The sequence below is a fragment of the Hipposideros armiger genome, unplaced genomic scaffold (genome assembly GCF_001890085.2).
Source record: "Hipposideros armiger isolate ML-2016 unplaced genomic scaffold, ASM189008v1 scaffold_591, whole genome shotgun sequence".
Classification (NCBI taxonomy): Eukaryota; Metazoa; Chordata; class Mammalia; order Chiroptera; family Hipposideridae; genus Hipposideros; species Hipposideros armiger.
The window spans coordinates 454,876-474,271 of record NW_017731941.1 but is presented as its reverse complement, the minus strand read 5'-3'; the positions used below and the strand labels follow the sequence as shown (position 1 = coordinate 474,271).

General features: G+C 37.5%; 1 protein-coding gene across 3 annotated transcripts in view; it reads right to left on the bottom strand.

Annotated features, from left to right (window-relative positions):
• The window catches only part of KIF24 (kinesin family member 24), a 58,726-nt gene that overhangs the window by 22,875 nt on the left and 16,455 nt on the right, over positions 1 to 19,396 (bottom strand). For all 3 annotated transcript variants that reach the window (XM_019624504.1, XM_019624503.1, XM_019624506.1), the window contains 4 exons: positions 17,600 to 18,247; positions 13,007 to 13,196; positions 7,471 to 7,568; positions 2,233 to 2,448 (listed from right to left, as the gene is read on the bottom strand). In XM_019624504.1, the coding sequence (XP_019480049.1) occupies positions 2,233 to 2,448; positions 7,471 to 7,568; positions 13,007 to 13,196; positions 17,600 to 18,228 (1,133 nt within the window). In that variant the 5' untranslated portion in view covers positions 18,229 to 18,247. The remainder of the gene's footprint in view (positions 1 to 2,232; positions 2,449 to 7,470; positions 7,569 to 13,006; positions 13,197 to 17,599; positions 18,248 to 19,396) is intronic.

The following is a 19,396-nucleotide window of genomic DNA, read 5'->3' as shown; positions in this document are numbered from 1 at the left end:
AACGAAAGCAACTTGTCTGTTCTCCTTCCCCCAATTCCCCAGCACTGTTCCCATCCCCCCAATTCCCCAATTAAAAAAAAAAAAAAAGAATGAAATTCCACTTCATAGCCAAAAAAAAAAATTATTTTGTTCAAAAAATTTTTTCTTACTCTATACTTCACCCCAAGTGTCCAAATTTTTACAGAAGATTTGGAGGAAAACAGCTCACCAAGGCCAATGATCACTCAGAAAACAATTTTACTGTTAGACTTCTGGAATAAAAGGATCTAGAGCTTTCAGAGCCCTCATGCCATTCTTGAACGTACTTCCCAGGCTCTAGGCCCTGAGCTCATCCCAGAAACATTCCTAATGGACAGCCCACAATAGACTGCTAGATTTTTAAATCTTATTAGCAAAATTTCTATCACTTTTTAGGCAAAGGCATAAAAACAATTTATCCTCTACTTTTAAGAATTAATTTGAAGATCCTTAAAGTTTGGTTTCTAGCTTAAGAGGCAGACTGAGCATATATACTTTTATATACCTTTGTCAAAGCCCCACTATTATTACAGAAAATATATTTTATTAAAAAACAACAGGATAAAATAAAAATGGCTCTAAACAAACAAGAAAGAGAGCCATCAACAGATCAGAACATTTTAGAAGTATAAGAAAGGGAGGAAACAAAGACATATTAGCCAATTAACCTGAGATATTAAAAAAACAAAAACCCCACAGTTCAAGACACTTGCAGAGTAAGTCTGGGTCTTCCCTAGTGAGCTCTAGAGAAACTTCAAACCTAGGCGTTAGCATATTCCTATCCCCTTGACTACAATTAAAAGAATACAAACATACGGAGCAATATATCTGGGTCATTTAGTAAAGAACTACACTCACCAACAGCTGGATAATCTAACTGTACCTTCACACACACAAAGAAACCACACACATAGCACAACAATGGCTTTTAAACTGTTCTTTAAAGGAAGTGGCCTTCTGACCAGAAATGGCTCCTGATAAGGATACTGCGGCTTGGAAGAGAGGCTGTGGTTAAGCTAACTTGAAGCTTCAAAACCAACACAGAGAGGGTAAAAAGGAAAGCCAGCTCTTAGCCAAAACAACCCCAGAATGGCACCCTCCTTTATTTGTCAGCTATGGTATGACTGAATCCCCAAAACCTACATTCTCTGAATTGTGGCATACCTGAAGGTCCCTTTTGGTTGGAATAGTCCACAAGACAGTGGCCAGCCTAAGCCCACTTAGTGGCTTCTCCAGTTACGCCCCCCTACAGTAGGGGTGTGGGAGGACTGGCCCTACCATGCTCTCCCTACTGAATTGGAGGGGCTCCTCCACCTCCACCCCCCCCCATTCTAGTGCTTGCCTGGACCTTGCACCTCCTTTTGGGCGGCGTTGTAGAAGCTTGAAAACCTTTGCTGGGGTCTAGTTCACTGATTTGGTTTCCCCACTCTTCTACCATGCTCAGCCTGAACTCACTCCTCTCCACCTGGAGTGGCTGCTCCCAGCACGTCTCAGGTCTGGTTAATTATGAAAACCTTTTATCCTTCCCCCTCCTCTACTTCCTCTCTCCTCCCTATTCTTTCAGTCAGTTGGTACCTTCACAGCTTTGCTGTCTCCTACTCAGTTAAAATCATCTGTTTCAACCTAAATAAAACTTTATGTCAGAAAAATACAATTGGGATTTAAAATGAGAGTTACTGGACACTTTTCTAAATTACTATATTATGTTGCAAGGGCAATAGCTTTAAGCGATTTAAGAGTTAAACTCTCATTAAGTTTACTCTAAGACTATTGAAAGTGGGAAACATTATTTATATTGGGTCGTCGGGAAAGTCATGACGCATTTTTGCATTGAAAAACAGAAAAATATGTCATGACTTTCCCGATGACCCAATATTTCTTCCAGAGTAATAACAGGTTAAAAGAAAAGGAAGGGATTTAAGTACATGTTGGTTTCCTGACTTCCTCAAGTTATGACCTTTTTCATACACCAAAATAAAAGAGATAATCTTTGTATAAACAGCATATTGATCACTTAAAAAAATACTAATGGAAAGCTAATTTACATTTTTCTCTAGCTGAATTGACAGTTTAAAAAATGTGTATCTGATTCAGGAGACTCTCATTTCACAAAAGGGCATTAATGTACCAAAGACTCATTAAATCCCATGATACAGTGGGACTCTGGCTTAAAACAATGATGAATCGAGTCAGTTTCCCAATCATATCCAGTACCTTTTTCTTCTATTTAGGAGGTCATAAAGCTGTCCACAGTAGATTTCATAGAAGCTGATCCACACAAAGAGGGGCCTTCTTGGCTGGGACACTTCTAGTTGCCTGAAGATATCTTTGGCAGCCAGAGCATACAGTCCTGGGTTCTGATGAGTTCCTATCATGGTGTAAGTCTTTCCAGCACCTGTCTGTCCATATGCAAAGCAAGTGGCATTGCCTCTGAGAGAAGAAGAATTTGTATCACTTATACACGCTAAGAGAAATGCTAATCTACACATAGATTTTTTTTTTTAATTTTTTTTTTTAGCTGAGCCATCCTGCCACCTGTTGGCAGCTCAGCTCCTCAGCTCGGGCCGGAAATCGAACAGGTGTACACATAGATTTTTAATGACAAAAGTCAGGTAGAAAAAGAACCCTTGACAAAATTCATGCAATCCTTTAAGGAGAGAAGGGCTTTACATTACAAAAACATAGGAAGAGGAAAAAACATTCTCAAAGCAGTACACAAGTTTTCTTACAGGAATTTGTTATGGAACTGGTAAGACCGTAAGATAACTCTGGAAGATACAGAAACAGGGACTCCTGCTAGGTGCTTTAGAGGATCCTAGAGAAGATTTTGTGTTAATCATGAAACATAAGTTTGGTGAACAATAGAGAATTAAATGCAATAAATAATAGAGGATCATATGATACACATGATGGTAGTGGCCACTCATATGATTATTAAGGAAATTTAGACAAAGGTGAAATCAATGTAAGCAAAATACTTGAGGCAGGGCTCATAAAAGAGCTTCTCTCAGAGCTTCAGTTTTCACTTTCATCAATAAAATATTGGGTGACTTGATTTTTAAGATTCTCTTTCTAGGGCCGGCCGAGTGGTGCGATGGTTAAGAACTTGCTTGGGATGCCAGAGGGCCCCGGTGCTGAACGACAGCTCAACCTGGAGCTGGGCTGCCATGAGTCGCCGGCGACGGCGTAGGCTGCACTCCCTGTGGCAGTGGGTTGCCATGGGCTACCGTATGTAGCCAGCAGCCAGCGTGAGCAGCCAGCAGCCGCAGTGAGTGGCCGTCCAGAAGCCGGCGACTGATCTGCCTCGCCAGAGAAGAGCGCAATGATGGTGCCAACTTGGGCCAGTGAAGCAACATCCTCCACAACTAGATTGAAGAACAAAAAGACAGCAACTTGTCTGTTCCCCTTCCCCCAATTCCCCAGCACTGTACCCATCCCCCCAATTCCCCAATAAAAAAAATCTTAAAAAAAAAAAAAGGATTCTCTTTCTAGACCTGATGTCCTGTGATTCTGAGAATCACTATTCTTGCATGTGGATAAATGTGCGCACACACTCTGTATGAGAGTGAAGAACTGCAGAATAAGAGGTGGAGAGGAGAGTTGGGAGACCAACCTACAGATCACAGTATATTTTTAAAGGAAATTGGAGGCCAAGATTACCTGAGTATTCTGGGGCCCAACTAAGTTCACTTTCTAGGTAGAAAGTGAACATGCTGTTAGGTAGTGAATTGCTATTGTAGACTCTTGAACAGGAATTGCATGGATTAATGATAAAAGTAGTTACTTGCAGCAATAAAAAAAAAAGTCTATGGGGCCGGCTGAGTGGCTTAGCTGGTTAAGAGCTCGCTTGGGAGCGCCAGCTCTGAGCAGCAGAGCTGCTGTTTGGATCCCATATTGAGGGCCTGTGACGCTCGCCCTCTACAGCTAAGATGATGCACAACAGCTCGACCTGGAGCTGGGCTGCTGTGAGTCGAAGAGCGACGGTGTAAGCTGCAGCGGGGCTGCAGTGGGCTGCCATGAACTACGTGAGTGGCTGGCAGCCAGCGTGAGCGGCCGGCAGCTGGTATGAGCTGCCAGGAGCTGCTGTGAGCGGCCGACCAATGACCGGTGACCGATTGCCTCACCCGGGAAGAGCACAATGATCATACCAACATGGGCCAGTGAAGCAACGTCCTCCACAACTAAACTGAAGAACAAAAACAGCAATTTGTCTACCTGTCTGATCCCCTTCCCCGATTCCCCAACAATGTTCCCTCTCCCCAATTCCCCAATAAAAATCTTAAAAAAAAAAAGAGATAAAAAAAAAAAAAGTCTATGTATGGACACAGGGGTAGAGGGAGGCTGGAGGTAGGCGGAGAGATGAATACACAGAAAGGGACCTGAAGCCAGATGGAAAACAAAGAAAGAATGATATAACCAGAGCAAAGGAACCATAGAAGTGTGAGAATCAAGAGATGGTAACTAATCAGATTTAAGTTGTTTGAAGCAGAGACCAGTTACTTATCTTTTAAACCATGACTCCCAACAGTGTGGGTACTTGAATACACTGGCAGAAGCAGTTAGTAAAAGGATTACAGAAGAAAAATTAGAACACACTAAAAAAAATCTAGCAGAATGAGAGTAAAGAATATCATCTAGGGCCGGCTGAGTGGCTCAGTTGGTTAAGAGTTAGCTTAAGAGCACGAGCTCTGAGCAAAAGGGCCACTGGTTCGATTCCTACATGGGCCAGTAACACTGCGTCCGAGCTGAGCTGTCGCTGAGCTGCCAACAGGTGGCAGGATGGCTCAGCTGGTGAGAGCATGTGCTCCTAACAACAAGACTGCCTGTTCGATGGTGGGCTATGCCCACCCGCAACTAAGACTGAACTCTGCATCTTGAGTTGAGCTGCCACCCGGATGGCTCGATGCATAGAGCATGCACTCTTAACAAGGCTGCCGGTTTGACTCCCGCATGGGATGGTGGCTATACCCACCCGCAACTAAGACTGAACTTGGCACCTTGAACTCAGCTGCCACCCGGATGGCTCAGTGGATAGAGCATGCACTCTTAATAACAAGGCTGCTGGTTCAACTCCACATGGGATGGTGGCTACGCCCACCCGCAACTAAGATTGTAACACAGCACCTTGAGCTTAGAGGCCATGAGCTGCTGTCGGGCAGCCAGATGGCGACTGGTGCCCTCCATAACTAAGGCTGAAGAACAACTTGGCTGGTCCCCCTCCCCAATTCCCCAACACTGTTCCCCTCCCCCAATTACCCAATTTAAAAAAATATATACTCTATATATCATCTACCTTATCCTCTGAACATTTTAGTGATGAGCTTTTAAAATATATATATGGGCATGAAGGATCTCTATAACACTACTGAATTTACAGTTAACTTGCACTTAATTTGCAACTGTGTTACTTTTTATTGGTAATGTCTTAATATTCAATTTCTAACTTATTTTAGAAACATACTCTCCCACAAAATCACTCTCTAGATTTGGAGCATAAGAAATTGAATCTGAAAGCTATATCATTTTTTTAGCCTGCTTATACTAATAATTGTAAAAGATTTAAATAACTTCCACAAAACAATTCAAAAGACAACACAAAATACTGGCAAATGAAGACGTCTGAATGGCCAATAAGCACATGAAAAGATGTTCAGTATTATCAGGCATTAGGGAAATTCAAATTAAAAACACAATGAGAAACAGTTCCATACCCATAAGATTGGCTACAAAAAAGACCGATGATGCCAAATCCGGTGAGGATGCAGAACTGCAATTCTCATACACTGCCGTTGGGAGTATAAAACAGTGCATGGAAAACTGCTTGATACCTTATAAACATATACCTGTCCTATGACCCAGCAATTCCATTTCTAGACTTTAATCAAAGATAAATGAAAACATGTCCACAAAAAGACTTGTGTAAGAATGTTTATATGGGCCGGCCGAGTGGCGCGTTGGTTAAGAGCTGGCTTGGGATGCCAGCTCTGAGCAGCAGGGCCTCGGTACGGATCCCACATTAGGGCCAGTGACGCTGCACCCTGTACAGCTAAGATGGTGAACAACAGCTCGACCTGCAGCTGGGCTGCCCTGAGTCACCAGCGACGGCATTTGCTGCAGTGGGCTGCCATAAAGCTACCATGAGTGGCTGGCAGCCGGTGTGAGCTGCCAAGAGCCGTCATGAGCAACCGGCCAGTGGCCGGCGACTGATCTGCCTTGTCTAGGAAGAGCGCAATGATAATACCAACATGGGCCAGTGAAGCAATGTCCTCCACAACTAGACTGAAGAACAAAAGGACAGTAACTTGTCTGTTCCCCTTCCCCGATTCCCCAATAAAATCTTTAAAAAAAAAAGAATGTTTATATAGCTTTATTCATAATAGTCCAAAACTGGAAACAACCCAAATGTCAATCAACAGAATGGATAAACAAATTGTGGGATATTCATAGAAGGGAATACCAGCAATAAAAACTACCGGTACAAAAAAAAACCAAAAAAAAACAACTACTGGTACACACTACAAGCATTAATATCAAAAAACATTATGCTAAGCAAAAGAAACCAGACATGAAAGAATATATATTGTAATGATTCTATTTCTATGATATTCTAGAACAAGCAAAACTTACCTATAGTGACAAAAAGGAGTGGTTATATAAGACCTGGGGATGATGTGGGGAATTAACTAAACAGGGACACAGGAGAACTTTCTGCAGCAGTGGAAACATTCTGTATCTTGTTCAAGGTATTGGTTAGTTGGATGTATACAACTATCAAAACTCATGAAACCTGAATAGTTCTTAAGATCTGTGCATTTTATTGCATGTAAATTATATCTCAATGTTTAAAAAGTTATTTTTAAAAAAAGGCAAAATACTCTGGAATCAGCAACTACAGCAGGTTGTTTGGCATTTCCCACCTGTACATGCCTACATTTTAAATATTCAACAGAAGCCCCTACTACCTTTTCTGTCCCATTTAGTGTTTGTTAAGTGTGAATAATTACTTCAAAATTTAAAAAATACATCTATGAAAAGTAGATAAGTGCTAGTCACTAGTCCATCCTACTCCAATGAAAAAATTAACAGAACGATAGTCAGAATATATAATTCCTATTATCAAAAGTTCAAACTAACTACAACCACTTAAGCCTTTTCATTCTGAGGACTTTGATGCAATTATATTATTGTCAGCTTATATTTTTCCACTAAGCAGAGAATCAATATCATCAGTATAAAAGGAAATTCTGCTGAAAATTTCTAAATGCTTGGTGAATTCTATACATAGAAAAACGGAATTTTTCAGAAGAGACTAATTTAAATTCATTAGCTCAAAACGTAAATTCATGATTAATTCAAAAGAACTGAAGGGCATAAGTGATATTTATTTTAAAAAATATGACTTATGGAAAATAGAAAATAAAAAGCAAGAAAAGAAAATAATTACTATCATACCCATTGAAAATATGCTGAATGAGTGGGTGAGTAGTCTTCATGTATACATCCCGATTGGTGCACGCCTCACCAAAAACTTCATCAAAATAAAAGACATGCTGAAAAAGAAATTTGGTTTTTATAGAAAGAGACATTTTCTGGATATTCTTCACCATCTAATTAACACAAGATAAAAGTGCAAATACATTTTTAACTAATAGTAACTAAGCAGGACAAACAGAAATAAATAAGCAATCAATAACTGTCAAACGACAGGGCCTTCTTTTACTTGAGATCTTTGTAGACATATACTTATAAAAACTAAGGCACACAATTTTTATTCTATCTTAAGTAAATTGATAAGTACAAGAGTGAGCTAATCCTCCTTATGTCCATGAGAGAAACTGAATGCTATGGGGGTGATCCTCATAACCTAGCTAGGGTTAGCATATTTGAAATTGGGGGGGGGATTCTAGAGGAAGACCTCCATTCCATAAGTTATACAGCTTAACTTTTCCATTCCATAAGCATTTATTGCTCAGCTGGCAAGATGTATATTGCAGTATGCACTTTAAGGAGCCCAAAGATACAGATATTACCCTATCATTACCCTACCCCACCCTCTAAAGACTTTATGTTAATCCAGACAAGTATACAAATGACTATAAGACAGAAAAAACTTGCGAGATAAAGTACATGTGGAATTCAAAGGAGAAACATAGTCCCTCTGATTGGGAAAGACTTGATGAAAAAATGACTGTATTGAGAATGGGCCATTGGAGAAGAGGAATTTGAGAGGCAGAGATGGAGTCAGGGAAGGTATTCCAAGCACAGGGGAAACATGAGCAGAGTCCACACAGGAGAACACAAAGAATGTTTAGGGAACAGGAAGGATTCAATGTGTTTCAAATATAAGATCTTGGTAGGTCGAAAAGTGAAACAGAAGGCTAGAATGAGTTAGGACTGTGTTGTAGGGGTCTTAGGACATCGGCCTTAAGGGAGGGGTGGAATGATCATATTTGATTCAGTAAACAGTGAGAAGACAATAAAAAGACTTTGGAACGAAGAGGGATGATCTGAACCATTTTATTGGAAGATGAATCTGGCTTCACACTGTGAATGGACTGGGAACAGGGACACTAGTAATTCAGAGGTGAGGTAAAAAGGGTCTAAATTAGATGATGATATGGAAATAAAGAGGAGACAGATGAATGAGCAATTTGGCAACTGACTGGATGTGGGAGCTGGGGAGAAAAAGGTGACTCTCAAGTGAAAAACTATGGTAATCTAGAAGAGGAGATAGGAGACCCATTCAATTGGGTCTGGTAAACATTAGTTCGGCAGCCATGACAATTTGCATCCTTTAGAGGCTTACCATGTTGGCAGCTCAACTACATCTGAGTAAGAAATCCTAATAATTTCAAGCCTGACTGTAGTATTATAATGGCAGTCTAAATGCAATAAATGAGAGATGAGGCCCTACCTTTTGGGCCTCCTCTAAGTATCCAGTTAAGGAAAAATTGTATGGGCAAATCCAGAAAAATGAACTTGGGCCAACTTACTGTGGGTCACTCTACCCCATGTTTGATTTTGTTTTGTGTACCATTACATTGGAATGGAAATTTGTTAGGTCACCTGAGAAGAAATTGGGGCCACAAAGTCAAATTTATTAGTTAGAAAAATCTCCACAAGTTAGAAGGTGAGAAAATAATGAATCTGTGCAGCTTGACAAAGAGATCTGTGAACTTTTAGTGCTTTGAATAATGTGATATGACTTCAAGAACAGTAAAATTTTATAACTGTTGAAGCTGGGTGATAGGTACATGGGGGTTCATTATACTTTTCATTAAGCTTGAAAATGGCAACAATAAAGAATAAAATATATTTCTAAAATCTGGCTTTAATGAACATGATTTATATCTAACTCATAACTGGTCTTTAATCAAGGAGACAAATCCATTCATTGATCAAATATCACCATAGATTTTAATAGTTAAGTATGAGATCAAAAGTAAAATATATTTATATAGATATAGATATACGTATATATCTCTATATACACACACACACACACACACACATAATTATGTGTGTGTGCGTGTGCATATATAGGCATTTCTCAGGAAAGTAAGAAAAAAGGAACAGAAGCAAATATGGGAATACATTTTTTTGGTTTTCTTTTATTTCATTGAGTATATGGCTATTCTTCCTTTCCTTCTGTAAGTATTAGTGAATAACTTTAGCTCTTGAATGAACATCTTAGAAAACACTTAATTAAAAGGATAAGTATCTTTCATTCCAATAGAATTTAGGAACCAATTTTTTCAGTACTTTTGTAAGTATCTTTTATGAAAGAAATATGAATATGCAAGATTATTAAAATTCATAAAGTCCTCTGCATCACATATACTTTCATTTGATCATACTTTATCAATGAAGTTGAATTAACACTCACTTTAGCCTTGATATGATGAGTTCCATAGTTTATTTTTTAAATGTTTTTTTTAGATTATAAAAGTAATATGTATTTATAGAATATCTTTGGAAAGATACACTTGAAACAGGTAATACTGGTTGCCTTTAAGGAGGAAATGGGATTAGAGAGACACTTTCACTGCATACCCTTTTGTAACTTTTGATTTTGAAATAGGTAAATCTAGTTTTTCGGCTATCATCAATAAATCAACGAACAACAAATGTTGGCGAGGATGTAGAGCAAAAGGAACTCTTATACACTGTTGGTGGAATTACAAATTGGTGCTGCCAGTATGGAAAACAGTATGGATGAACCTCAAAAACTTAAAAATAGAACTACCACATGATTCAGAAACCCCACTTCTGGGTATTTATCCAAAGAAATTAAAAAAGATATGTGCATCCCTATATTCAATGCAGCATCATTTATATAACCTAAGTGTCCATCAACAGACAACTGAATAAAGAAGATGTGGTTCACATATACAATGAAATATTTATTACTCAGCCATAAAAAGAACGAAATCTTACCATTTGCGATAACATAGATGAACCTAGAAGGTATTATGCTAAGTGAAATAAGTCAGACAGAGGAACACAAATACCATATGATTTCAATTATATGTGGAGTCTAAAAAACAAAATAAACAAAACAGAAACAGACTCATAGATACAGAGAACTGATGATTGCCGGATGGGAGCAGGGCTAGGGGCTGGGTGAAAACATTGAAGGGATTAAGAAGCACAAATTGGCAATTATGAAATAGTCATGAAGATGTAAAGGTCAGCATAGGGAATATAGTCAGTAATATTGTAATAACTATGTATAGTGCCAGGTGAGTACTAGTCTAATTGGGGGATCACTGCATAAATTATACAAATGTCTAACCACTATGCTGTACATCTAAAGCTAATAAAATATTGAATGTCAACTGTAACTTAAAATTTTGTTAAATAGAAATTAAAAGTTTTTACTTTTTATATAAAAGTAACAACACAGCTGATTGTAGAACATTTTTAAAACATGGAAAACAATAGAGAAGCAAATCAAATTATCTGTAAATCTTACTACTCCGATAGCCACTGTTGACTTTGGTATATTTCAGTCACATGTTTTTCCTCTAATATTTTTTCTTTATTCAAAAAATTGGAATAAAATATACAGATTTGTTTCCTTGTATTTTCATTTATTACATTGAAAATTTAATGGTAAGTAGGACAGCACATTGCATGTATATGATCATGTATACTAAGTAACTAAAGAAGATTTGAAAGGATATTCAATTAAATGAACACATATACATATTGTTTGAACTCCTAAATAAGTTTAAAAGTAAAACCCAAAGAATTTAGGATCAATATTTATTTGCTATAAACCCCTTTTCTTCTTTTTACTTAAGGAAGGAAAAGGTAGGGGGAGCCCTCTCAACACTTATATTACAACATTGATAGGTAATAACTTTGACCTATGAGCACAAAGGTCCAAAGTTCAAACAGCAGAGAAAATGCTGTGGAAACTATGGGTATTCAATAAGTATTGACCAATGGTAATAACAAAGAAGTTACGGTTATTGTGTTTTGGGATAATGGAAAAATACAAAAGATACCACGAGGCCTCCTTAAGGGAATTACTGTGACAGAAGCATCATTAAGGCAGTCTTGGGTAGATGGTGATTGGATAGGGCAATTACTATGGCTGTAAGTAGCCATGGAACTAGATATCATTACAACTAATTGTTCATTTGGACCATCTTCAAAATAAATACCTCCCACCTAGACCTAATAGATTGTGCATTGATCAGCAATCGATAAGACTGTTAAAGTGATTGGGATGATTATATAGTGGCCTAGTAATTTAGTGCCCATAGAAAGACTCAGTGGATTTTTTTGAATGTTACTGTGAAACCACTTTGGTCACCAAAGACAAAGAAGAACAATGAAAGTGTAAAAGGGGGGAAAGTGTTAATTTGACTTCGGTGTGAAAGGATTTATTTCAGTAGAGCTAAGAGGGTAGCTGGTTAAGGTGAGTTGCTAGCACACCAGATTACTCACCAACTTTTTTTTTTTTCTCTCTACCTGTCATTGGGTTTTGAGGCAAGAGAGTGAGAGAATAGAATGACTATAATATGAACATTTTAGGGAGTCAAATTCAGAGTAAAAGAAGCTTTTAATTTCCAAATCTTAACATCTGGTGGATTATCCCCAGTTTTAGATTGTTCACAATTGCTTCACAATTTTATGAGTACCTAAGATACAATATCTTCCATCTATGGGGTTTGCTACTTTCATATGAGACGGAAGAGTTATTGTAAGGGTACCTATCATCTTAGAATAAGTTCCTTTCAATACCAAACCCTTTCTTGTTGGGTTCTTATGATCATTCTGGCAGGGAGTGAACACTTTTTATGTGTCTGAGCTACTAGTGTTTTATTTATTTATTTATATGTTACATGTAAAATCATATCCCTGCATTATATTCACCCACTGCAATCTACCCTGTACAAAGTGGCCTGCTCAAGAGCTCAATTTCCACCAAATTAAGTCTAAGCCCAAAGATAGTTGAGAATAAACATACACAGTTGGCTAGCAATCTGGGGCCCTGTTGCTCAAAAATATATCTTCCATCATTAAACTCCAGACTCACACTCAACAGAGTGGGAAGTTTACACTGTGAGAAACAGGCGAGAATTGAGACTATGTGACCATCTCATAGTCAGTTCGGGGCATGTGCTCATTAACTGGTCCTGTCTATCACTAATTCATTATTTAAATAATTCTTATCCACTCATCCCCCTCCTTTTTTTTTTTTGCTGAATATGTATAATTCATGTAAAGTGTGTTAAGTGAATGTATGATGCAACCCTATTGCACTAGAGTAATTAGGTTTTTGTATCCCCCATTACATTTTTTTAAAAAACTAAAGCCCAGGATATCAATGATTTTATGCAATGTCACATCAGGGATGAATGCCAACACCCAAACTAGAAACTGGATTTTGGAATTTGTATTCTGCCACACAAACAAAAAGCAAAAATTTGACATACTTGATAACAGTAGTTCCAAACACAAAAAAGCATCATACCTGTAGGATATATTGCGTGAGATCAACTGCTTCTTTCTTCTCATGAACAAGTAGAGTTTCTTTGTCTTCTACAGTAATAATATTAATTTCTCCACGACGTACCTCCTTCATGCCCAGAGGGCGTTTTCGAACGCAAACTCTGATTTTCTCCATCTCAGTCCAAGGATTCTCTTTCTCTGAGGTGTTCTGTCTGATGTATGTTAATAAGTGGGCTTTAATTTTTACTAACAGGATAAGGCTACTTAAGAGATCAAAGTATCAGTATATTTTGTTATAAATCAGGTGTGTGTACATACAGAGTGTGCAAAAAAAATGTATACCCATTTTAAGAAAGAAAAAAACTATTAAAATTGTAATACTCAATATATACCGATAACAAAAGATGAATACAAGTCACATTTGTCCTCTGCAATTAATTACAAGAGGTGCTCAAAGTGGTTACCATCAGCGTCCAGGCACTTCTGATTATGGCAAGCTACTGCTTGAGCAACGTTGATCATTTCTTAAAATGTGTATACATTTTTTTTGGCACCCCTGGTATATATAAAGTTTCATATTAAAAGTTCTGACACTGAGAAAGTGTCATTTATTAGCTAAATCCTCCTGATTACTTCTATCTCCACCCCACCTTTTGTCCTGACCAAAACAAAACAAAAAAACACTCCCAAACCCTAGTTGCTTTAGCTCTATGAGTGTGTTTGGCTTCCAAATGTGGTTTTCCAAGTCTTTTAACAATGGATGATAAATTCTTTCTTTACGTCCCAAAAACTCAGGCTGGTCAATCCTCAAAATCGAACGTAACACGGTCCTACCACATTCCCCCAAGGCCTTTCTTTACAATACCCAAACCCATGTCTCTTGCTTCCTTTCAGTCCAATTTTCCTTGTACATTTACTGTTTTATTGATTATTCTATCGAATTACTTTTTTTTTAAATTCTACCTGAGTTTACTAAATACCTTGAATTAGGTGGTACGTTTCAATGTACTTTTCCCCTGTTCCTCCCAGGTATATTCTGCCTATGTCTTATTCTTGTACTTCTTCTTTTTGCTCACCCTGTTATGTCCTTATTTGTTAGAACACAATCCTATATTTCTTCCTAGGACAATTTTATGACTGGTTCTGTCTACCACTAATTCACCTTTCTATTCAGATGCATTTCTTCTCTGGTTCTGACTTCAGTATTAAACTCATTAATGTTAACATCCAGAATATATGAGGCAAATATTCCTTGGGTTAGAGATACAAAATTCATCGGGTTTACTTGCTGAGCCTAATGGTGGTATATATGCACATCATATATCTAAGAATTGACCACATTCCTATATAGAAATTCCTCTTAAGCTAGGTAACAAGAAAATAGGATTCTTCAAAGTAAGAGTTTTATAAGGATCAATGTCTTTAATCCATATACTAAGAATGTCTTAGCAAGACAAATTATTCCCTTCCTTTACACTTTAGAATTTGATTAATAGCCCCTAAAAAGCCTTTTATAATAGATTTTACACAGGATATTTCACTATATAATTGTTTCATATCAATTTCAATTTCCTGAGCCCTCCAACTGGCTAGAAAGTTATTTTTTGCCTGGATCTAAATCAGTAAAAAGTAGCAAATAAAATTTCTAATACAATGCATGAAGGACTACTCAGGACTTTTAAGGCATATTTTGTTTTTTAACCAACATATAGCACTTGTAAAAATGTACCATTTTGAGGTTAAGTGTGGCAAAATTTTGACAATCATTAAGAGTGGGTGATGGGCATATGGGGTTCATTGCTCTATTCTCTCTTCTTTTGCTTATGTTCGATTTTTTTTTTACAAGAAAAAGCAAAATTTTAATGCATCATTTTAACAAGGGTTTTTGTGTCAAAATCTCTAGTAGTTGGTATTAATAACCTAACTGTGTAAAGCTACTCAAAGAGGACAGAAAGTGTCCTTTTCAAAGTTGACCAGGAACTCTAGGATGGGTCATACAGACAAAAGAACTATAGTTTTCAAGTTTAGGGGACACAAAGGCTCTGGTTTTAATGCTCAGTCTTCCCTAGAAGAAATAAACTACATCTCTCTGACATGCAAAAAGTTAAGACAGCTGAAGTTAGGTCTATTTAAGTCTTAAATAAGTCAGGGAAACCAGTTCTCTAAATGCCTTAGATTATTAAAATTCTGAGGCCAGGAATTTATTTTGAACTTATCTGAGTTGAGGCATCCAAAGAGAATGCACTTTGGATAGGATGACTCCCTAACAGCAAGCCTTAAGTTGGTAAGGGAGTTTCTCAGGGTTCTGAAATCCTAACTCCCACTTAGGGAATGGGTGAGAAAACAATATTAAGGATTATTGGGGGAAATGTACTCTCTTATCTCTATTTCTCTAATACAAAAAGTCCCTGACTTACAATGGTTCAACTCATGGTTTTGTGACTTTATGATGGTGCAAAAGAGATACACACTCAGTAGAAACTGCACTTCAAATTTTGATGTTTTCCCACACTAGTGATATGCGGTAAGATACTCTGTCACGATGCTGGACAATGGCAGTGAGCCGCAGCTCCCAGTAATGCAAATGAGAAGGGTGAACAAATGATACTCTAGAGCAGCGGTTCTCAACCTTCCTAATGCCGCGGGCACGACCCCTTAAAACAGTTCCTCATGTTGTGGTGACCCCCAACCATAAAATTATTTTCGTTGCTACTCTATAACTGTAATTTTGCTACTGTTATGAATCGTAATGTATCTTTTTGTTTTCCAATGGTCTTAGGCGACCCCTGTGAAAGGGTTGTTCAACCCCCAAAGGGGTCGCAACCCACAGATTGAGAACCGCTGCTCTAGAGTGTATTGTGTTGCTAGTGTTTTTTGAATATTGTGTTGTGAGCATGTTTAAGGTAGGCTAGGCTAAGCTATGATGTTTGGTAGGTTAGGTGTATTAAATGAATTTTCAACTTACGATATTTTCAATTTACGATGAGTGGGGCGTAATCCCATCGTAAATTGAGGAGTATCTGTATAATAAAAAATGGGAAGAGTGAGATAATGATATAAAAGTTGAGAAAGCTCAATCGAACGGCTTTTGCTCTGGGTTTGTCATGAATCAACCACTATAATAGCACTTATCTCACCATATGGTTGTTTGTCTGTCTTCCCACTCACCATGCCCCCTAAGATACGCAGAATCTCCTAATTATCTTTATATCTAGAATCAAGCCTAGCAGAAGCAGTACTTAATATTTGCCAAATAAATAAAAGCAATATTTAAACTAAAATATCCATTCTATCTAAGTAAATAATGCAAAATGGTTATCTTTATTCTATTAGCAATAATCGTGTCTCGGATAAACCTCATTGGCTACGATACTGCCACTGCGCAAAGCTTCTTTATTCTATTTATAAATAATTCCAATTTAGATTTTTATGTGTTGTTCAATAAGAGACTGTAATATTCAAGACAGTATTTGTTTTTTAACCACTGAGTTAACCAATAGGATAGCAACAATCCTGGCTTTGATGGTCATGGGACAATCTAGTCCTCTTACAATTAAAAAAAGAAAACAGTACTACATGCTGTGTTTTGCTAAACCAACCCCCACCCCAAACCAAAGTTTCAGAAACACTTTAAAATTCACTTATGTATTGAATATTTCAAATTCCTAAAGGTACTTTTATCTTTAAAATTGGGCCTTCTATTTTTTGGGAATAAAAGAGCTAGTTGATTATGAGATTCTCTGAAACCTTAGCTAATATAAGACCAGATATAAATATCTTGTTTTAAGGTATGAATAAACTTTTGTAAAAAAATGTGGCTTATGAATATATTTTGTTTTTCCATAAGTCACCATCTAAAACTTTTAAAGTAAGAAAACAAGTAATACATGTTATTTAAAAAAAAACATTTTCTACTATACTGTATTAGATATTACTCGATATTTCACCTCTTAGGGACCTTATTTCAAATTCTAACTTGAAGCACTAAGGGAAAAGAACTTATTGTCACCCTCTCAAACTCTAAGCTCTATCAAAAGTGACTTACTCATTGCAATCACCAAAATCATCTGTTCTTCCAGGGCTAGAATTGTAGAAGGCACTCAAAATCAGGACCATATTTCAGTGTGTGCAGGTAAACCAACTGTTCCAAAGACCTACTTAATTCAACTACATGCTCTTTGTTTTTAACTAAGCTTTATGTCTTCTGGTTGGTTGAAGTGAATGTGATAGTTTAAAAAAAAAATCCTATAGATTGTATAATTTCTTTTTTTCCACTGCAGAGGGCTAGTTCACTATTTTACCTTCATGGATGTAATACATGTATTGTTACACTCTAATAAATAATAGAAATAGGTCTGCTATAGGAATAATAGCAGATCCTGGCAAGTAGCAGCTGTTTAACGTACATGAACAATATCATCTTTCTCCCATCTGGAAAGTCCCAATTCCTTATTCATCTTCCCCCAGCAAGATATTTCTATTATCAAATGCAGAAGCTGTTCACTATCATTTTCTATAAATGAGAAGTAGGTTGCTCTCCTTGGGTCATGAAGAGGACTGCTCTTGCCTGAGGCTACCCTCCCTCCAAAAAAAAAAAAAAAGATAAAATTATTACCTGATACCAGAATGAGGGATTCCATAGTTATACCCTGAAACATGAGAAACTCTTTGAATAATGGGAATATCACAATCCCCCAGTATAGGAGAAAAGTGATTTGATGAAAAGAGTGAAGTGTTAGTTTCTGTTTGCACATAGGAATCAGCAGCTGTGGCATTCAGAATTCTTGTTTTCGTATGGTACTGGGAATCATCCGGTAGCATGTGCTCCAGCACTTTTAGGTAACTAGACTTCTGTTCACTTGCAGAAAAATCTGATAAATTGCACATTTCAAACCCGTAGTTGCTGGTAGTTCTGTCTTTGATGTCAGCTGAAGAATCAAAATGCAGCTGCCTGCGAGGTCCAGATCTGGGTTCCTGAGGCTTGATGTACAGGCTGCTTGTCTGAAGAGGATGCTCTGGGCTACTGGCTGCTTTATCTTCTTCCTGCATAATCTTAATGATTTTGATAAGATGGAAGAGACGTTTGCGGTCATTCATGTCACGGATACCCAATTTGGAGTAGTCCTTCATTGTAACTTTGGCTAATTCATCTATTTTCTGAAGGCCAAGGGCAGTAAAATGAGGATAATACTGTGCAAGTTCAGCTTCACAAAGACATTCATACAACCAGGATGTCATTTTCATGAATAGGTTTTTATAAACTCTGAAGAGAAAAAAATAAGTCAATCACTTGAAATATGGAATATATAATACAATTATTCCTCTAAAAATGAAAAACAAACATGCAGAAAAATCCATTCTAGCATTCCAAGTTTTCAATAAATACATTTTTTCTTCTAAAATGATTAAATAGCATAGTGCATAAATAAAGATGCTTATGATGCACTTGTAGTAACATCTAATTTGTTCATCTGCTCAACTGTGTGTATATATATATATATATATATATATATATATATATATACACACACACATAACTACATGCACACGCACTTAACACAAGTCACTTACGAATTTCTAGGGAGTTCCTTCCAACCTTGCAATGCCTACTTAACACATGCCACAAACTACTGAAACCTAACCACTTATATCAGGACTAATTTTAGATGTTCACGTTAACATCAAGGCATGTTGCACAACTGTTTCCCATGATTAATGAACAAAGGCTAAGAACTCTTTCAGAATGGAAAGCAGAATTAAACAGCAAACCACTGAGGATTATAAACTAATATAACTCAGCGAAAATTTCATTTGTATCTGTTGAGTATTGGTAAAAGTTAGTTGTATAAAAAGGTAAAAACGTCATTAATTCAGAATCTACTGATTCACAATTTCAGATCATTTTATTAATAAAAGGTAGGTGGTTGCAGATGTCTACCTGTATAGAATATGAATAAAAGAATTTACCTAGGAAATACTATGGTTGAGATTTTAAATGGCTGCACATTAAAATGCTTCATATGCCAAGATATTTAATTAAATACTAACAAATGATGTGGTAATAACATACAATCCTTGTTTATTATTAGAGTCAGGACCCCGAGGAGTCCTCCATACTACTGTTAAGTTCAAGTTCATGAGAATATTCAAAAGTAAATAGACTAGGGCCGGCCGAGTGGCGCATTGGTTAAGAACTGGCTTGGGACACCAGAGGACCCGGGTTCGGATCCCACATATGAGGGCCAGTGCGGCTGCCCTCTACAGCTAAGATGCTGAACAACAGCTCAACCTGGAGTTGGGCTGCCATGAGTCGCTGGCGACAGCGTAGGCTGCAGCCCCTGTGGCAGTGGTTTGCCATGGGCTACCGTGTGTAGCCAGCAGCCAGCGTGAGCTGCCAGCAACCGCAGTGAGC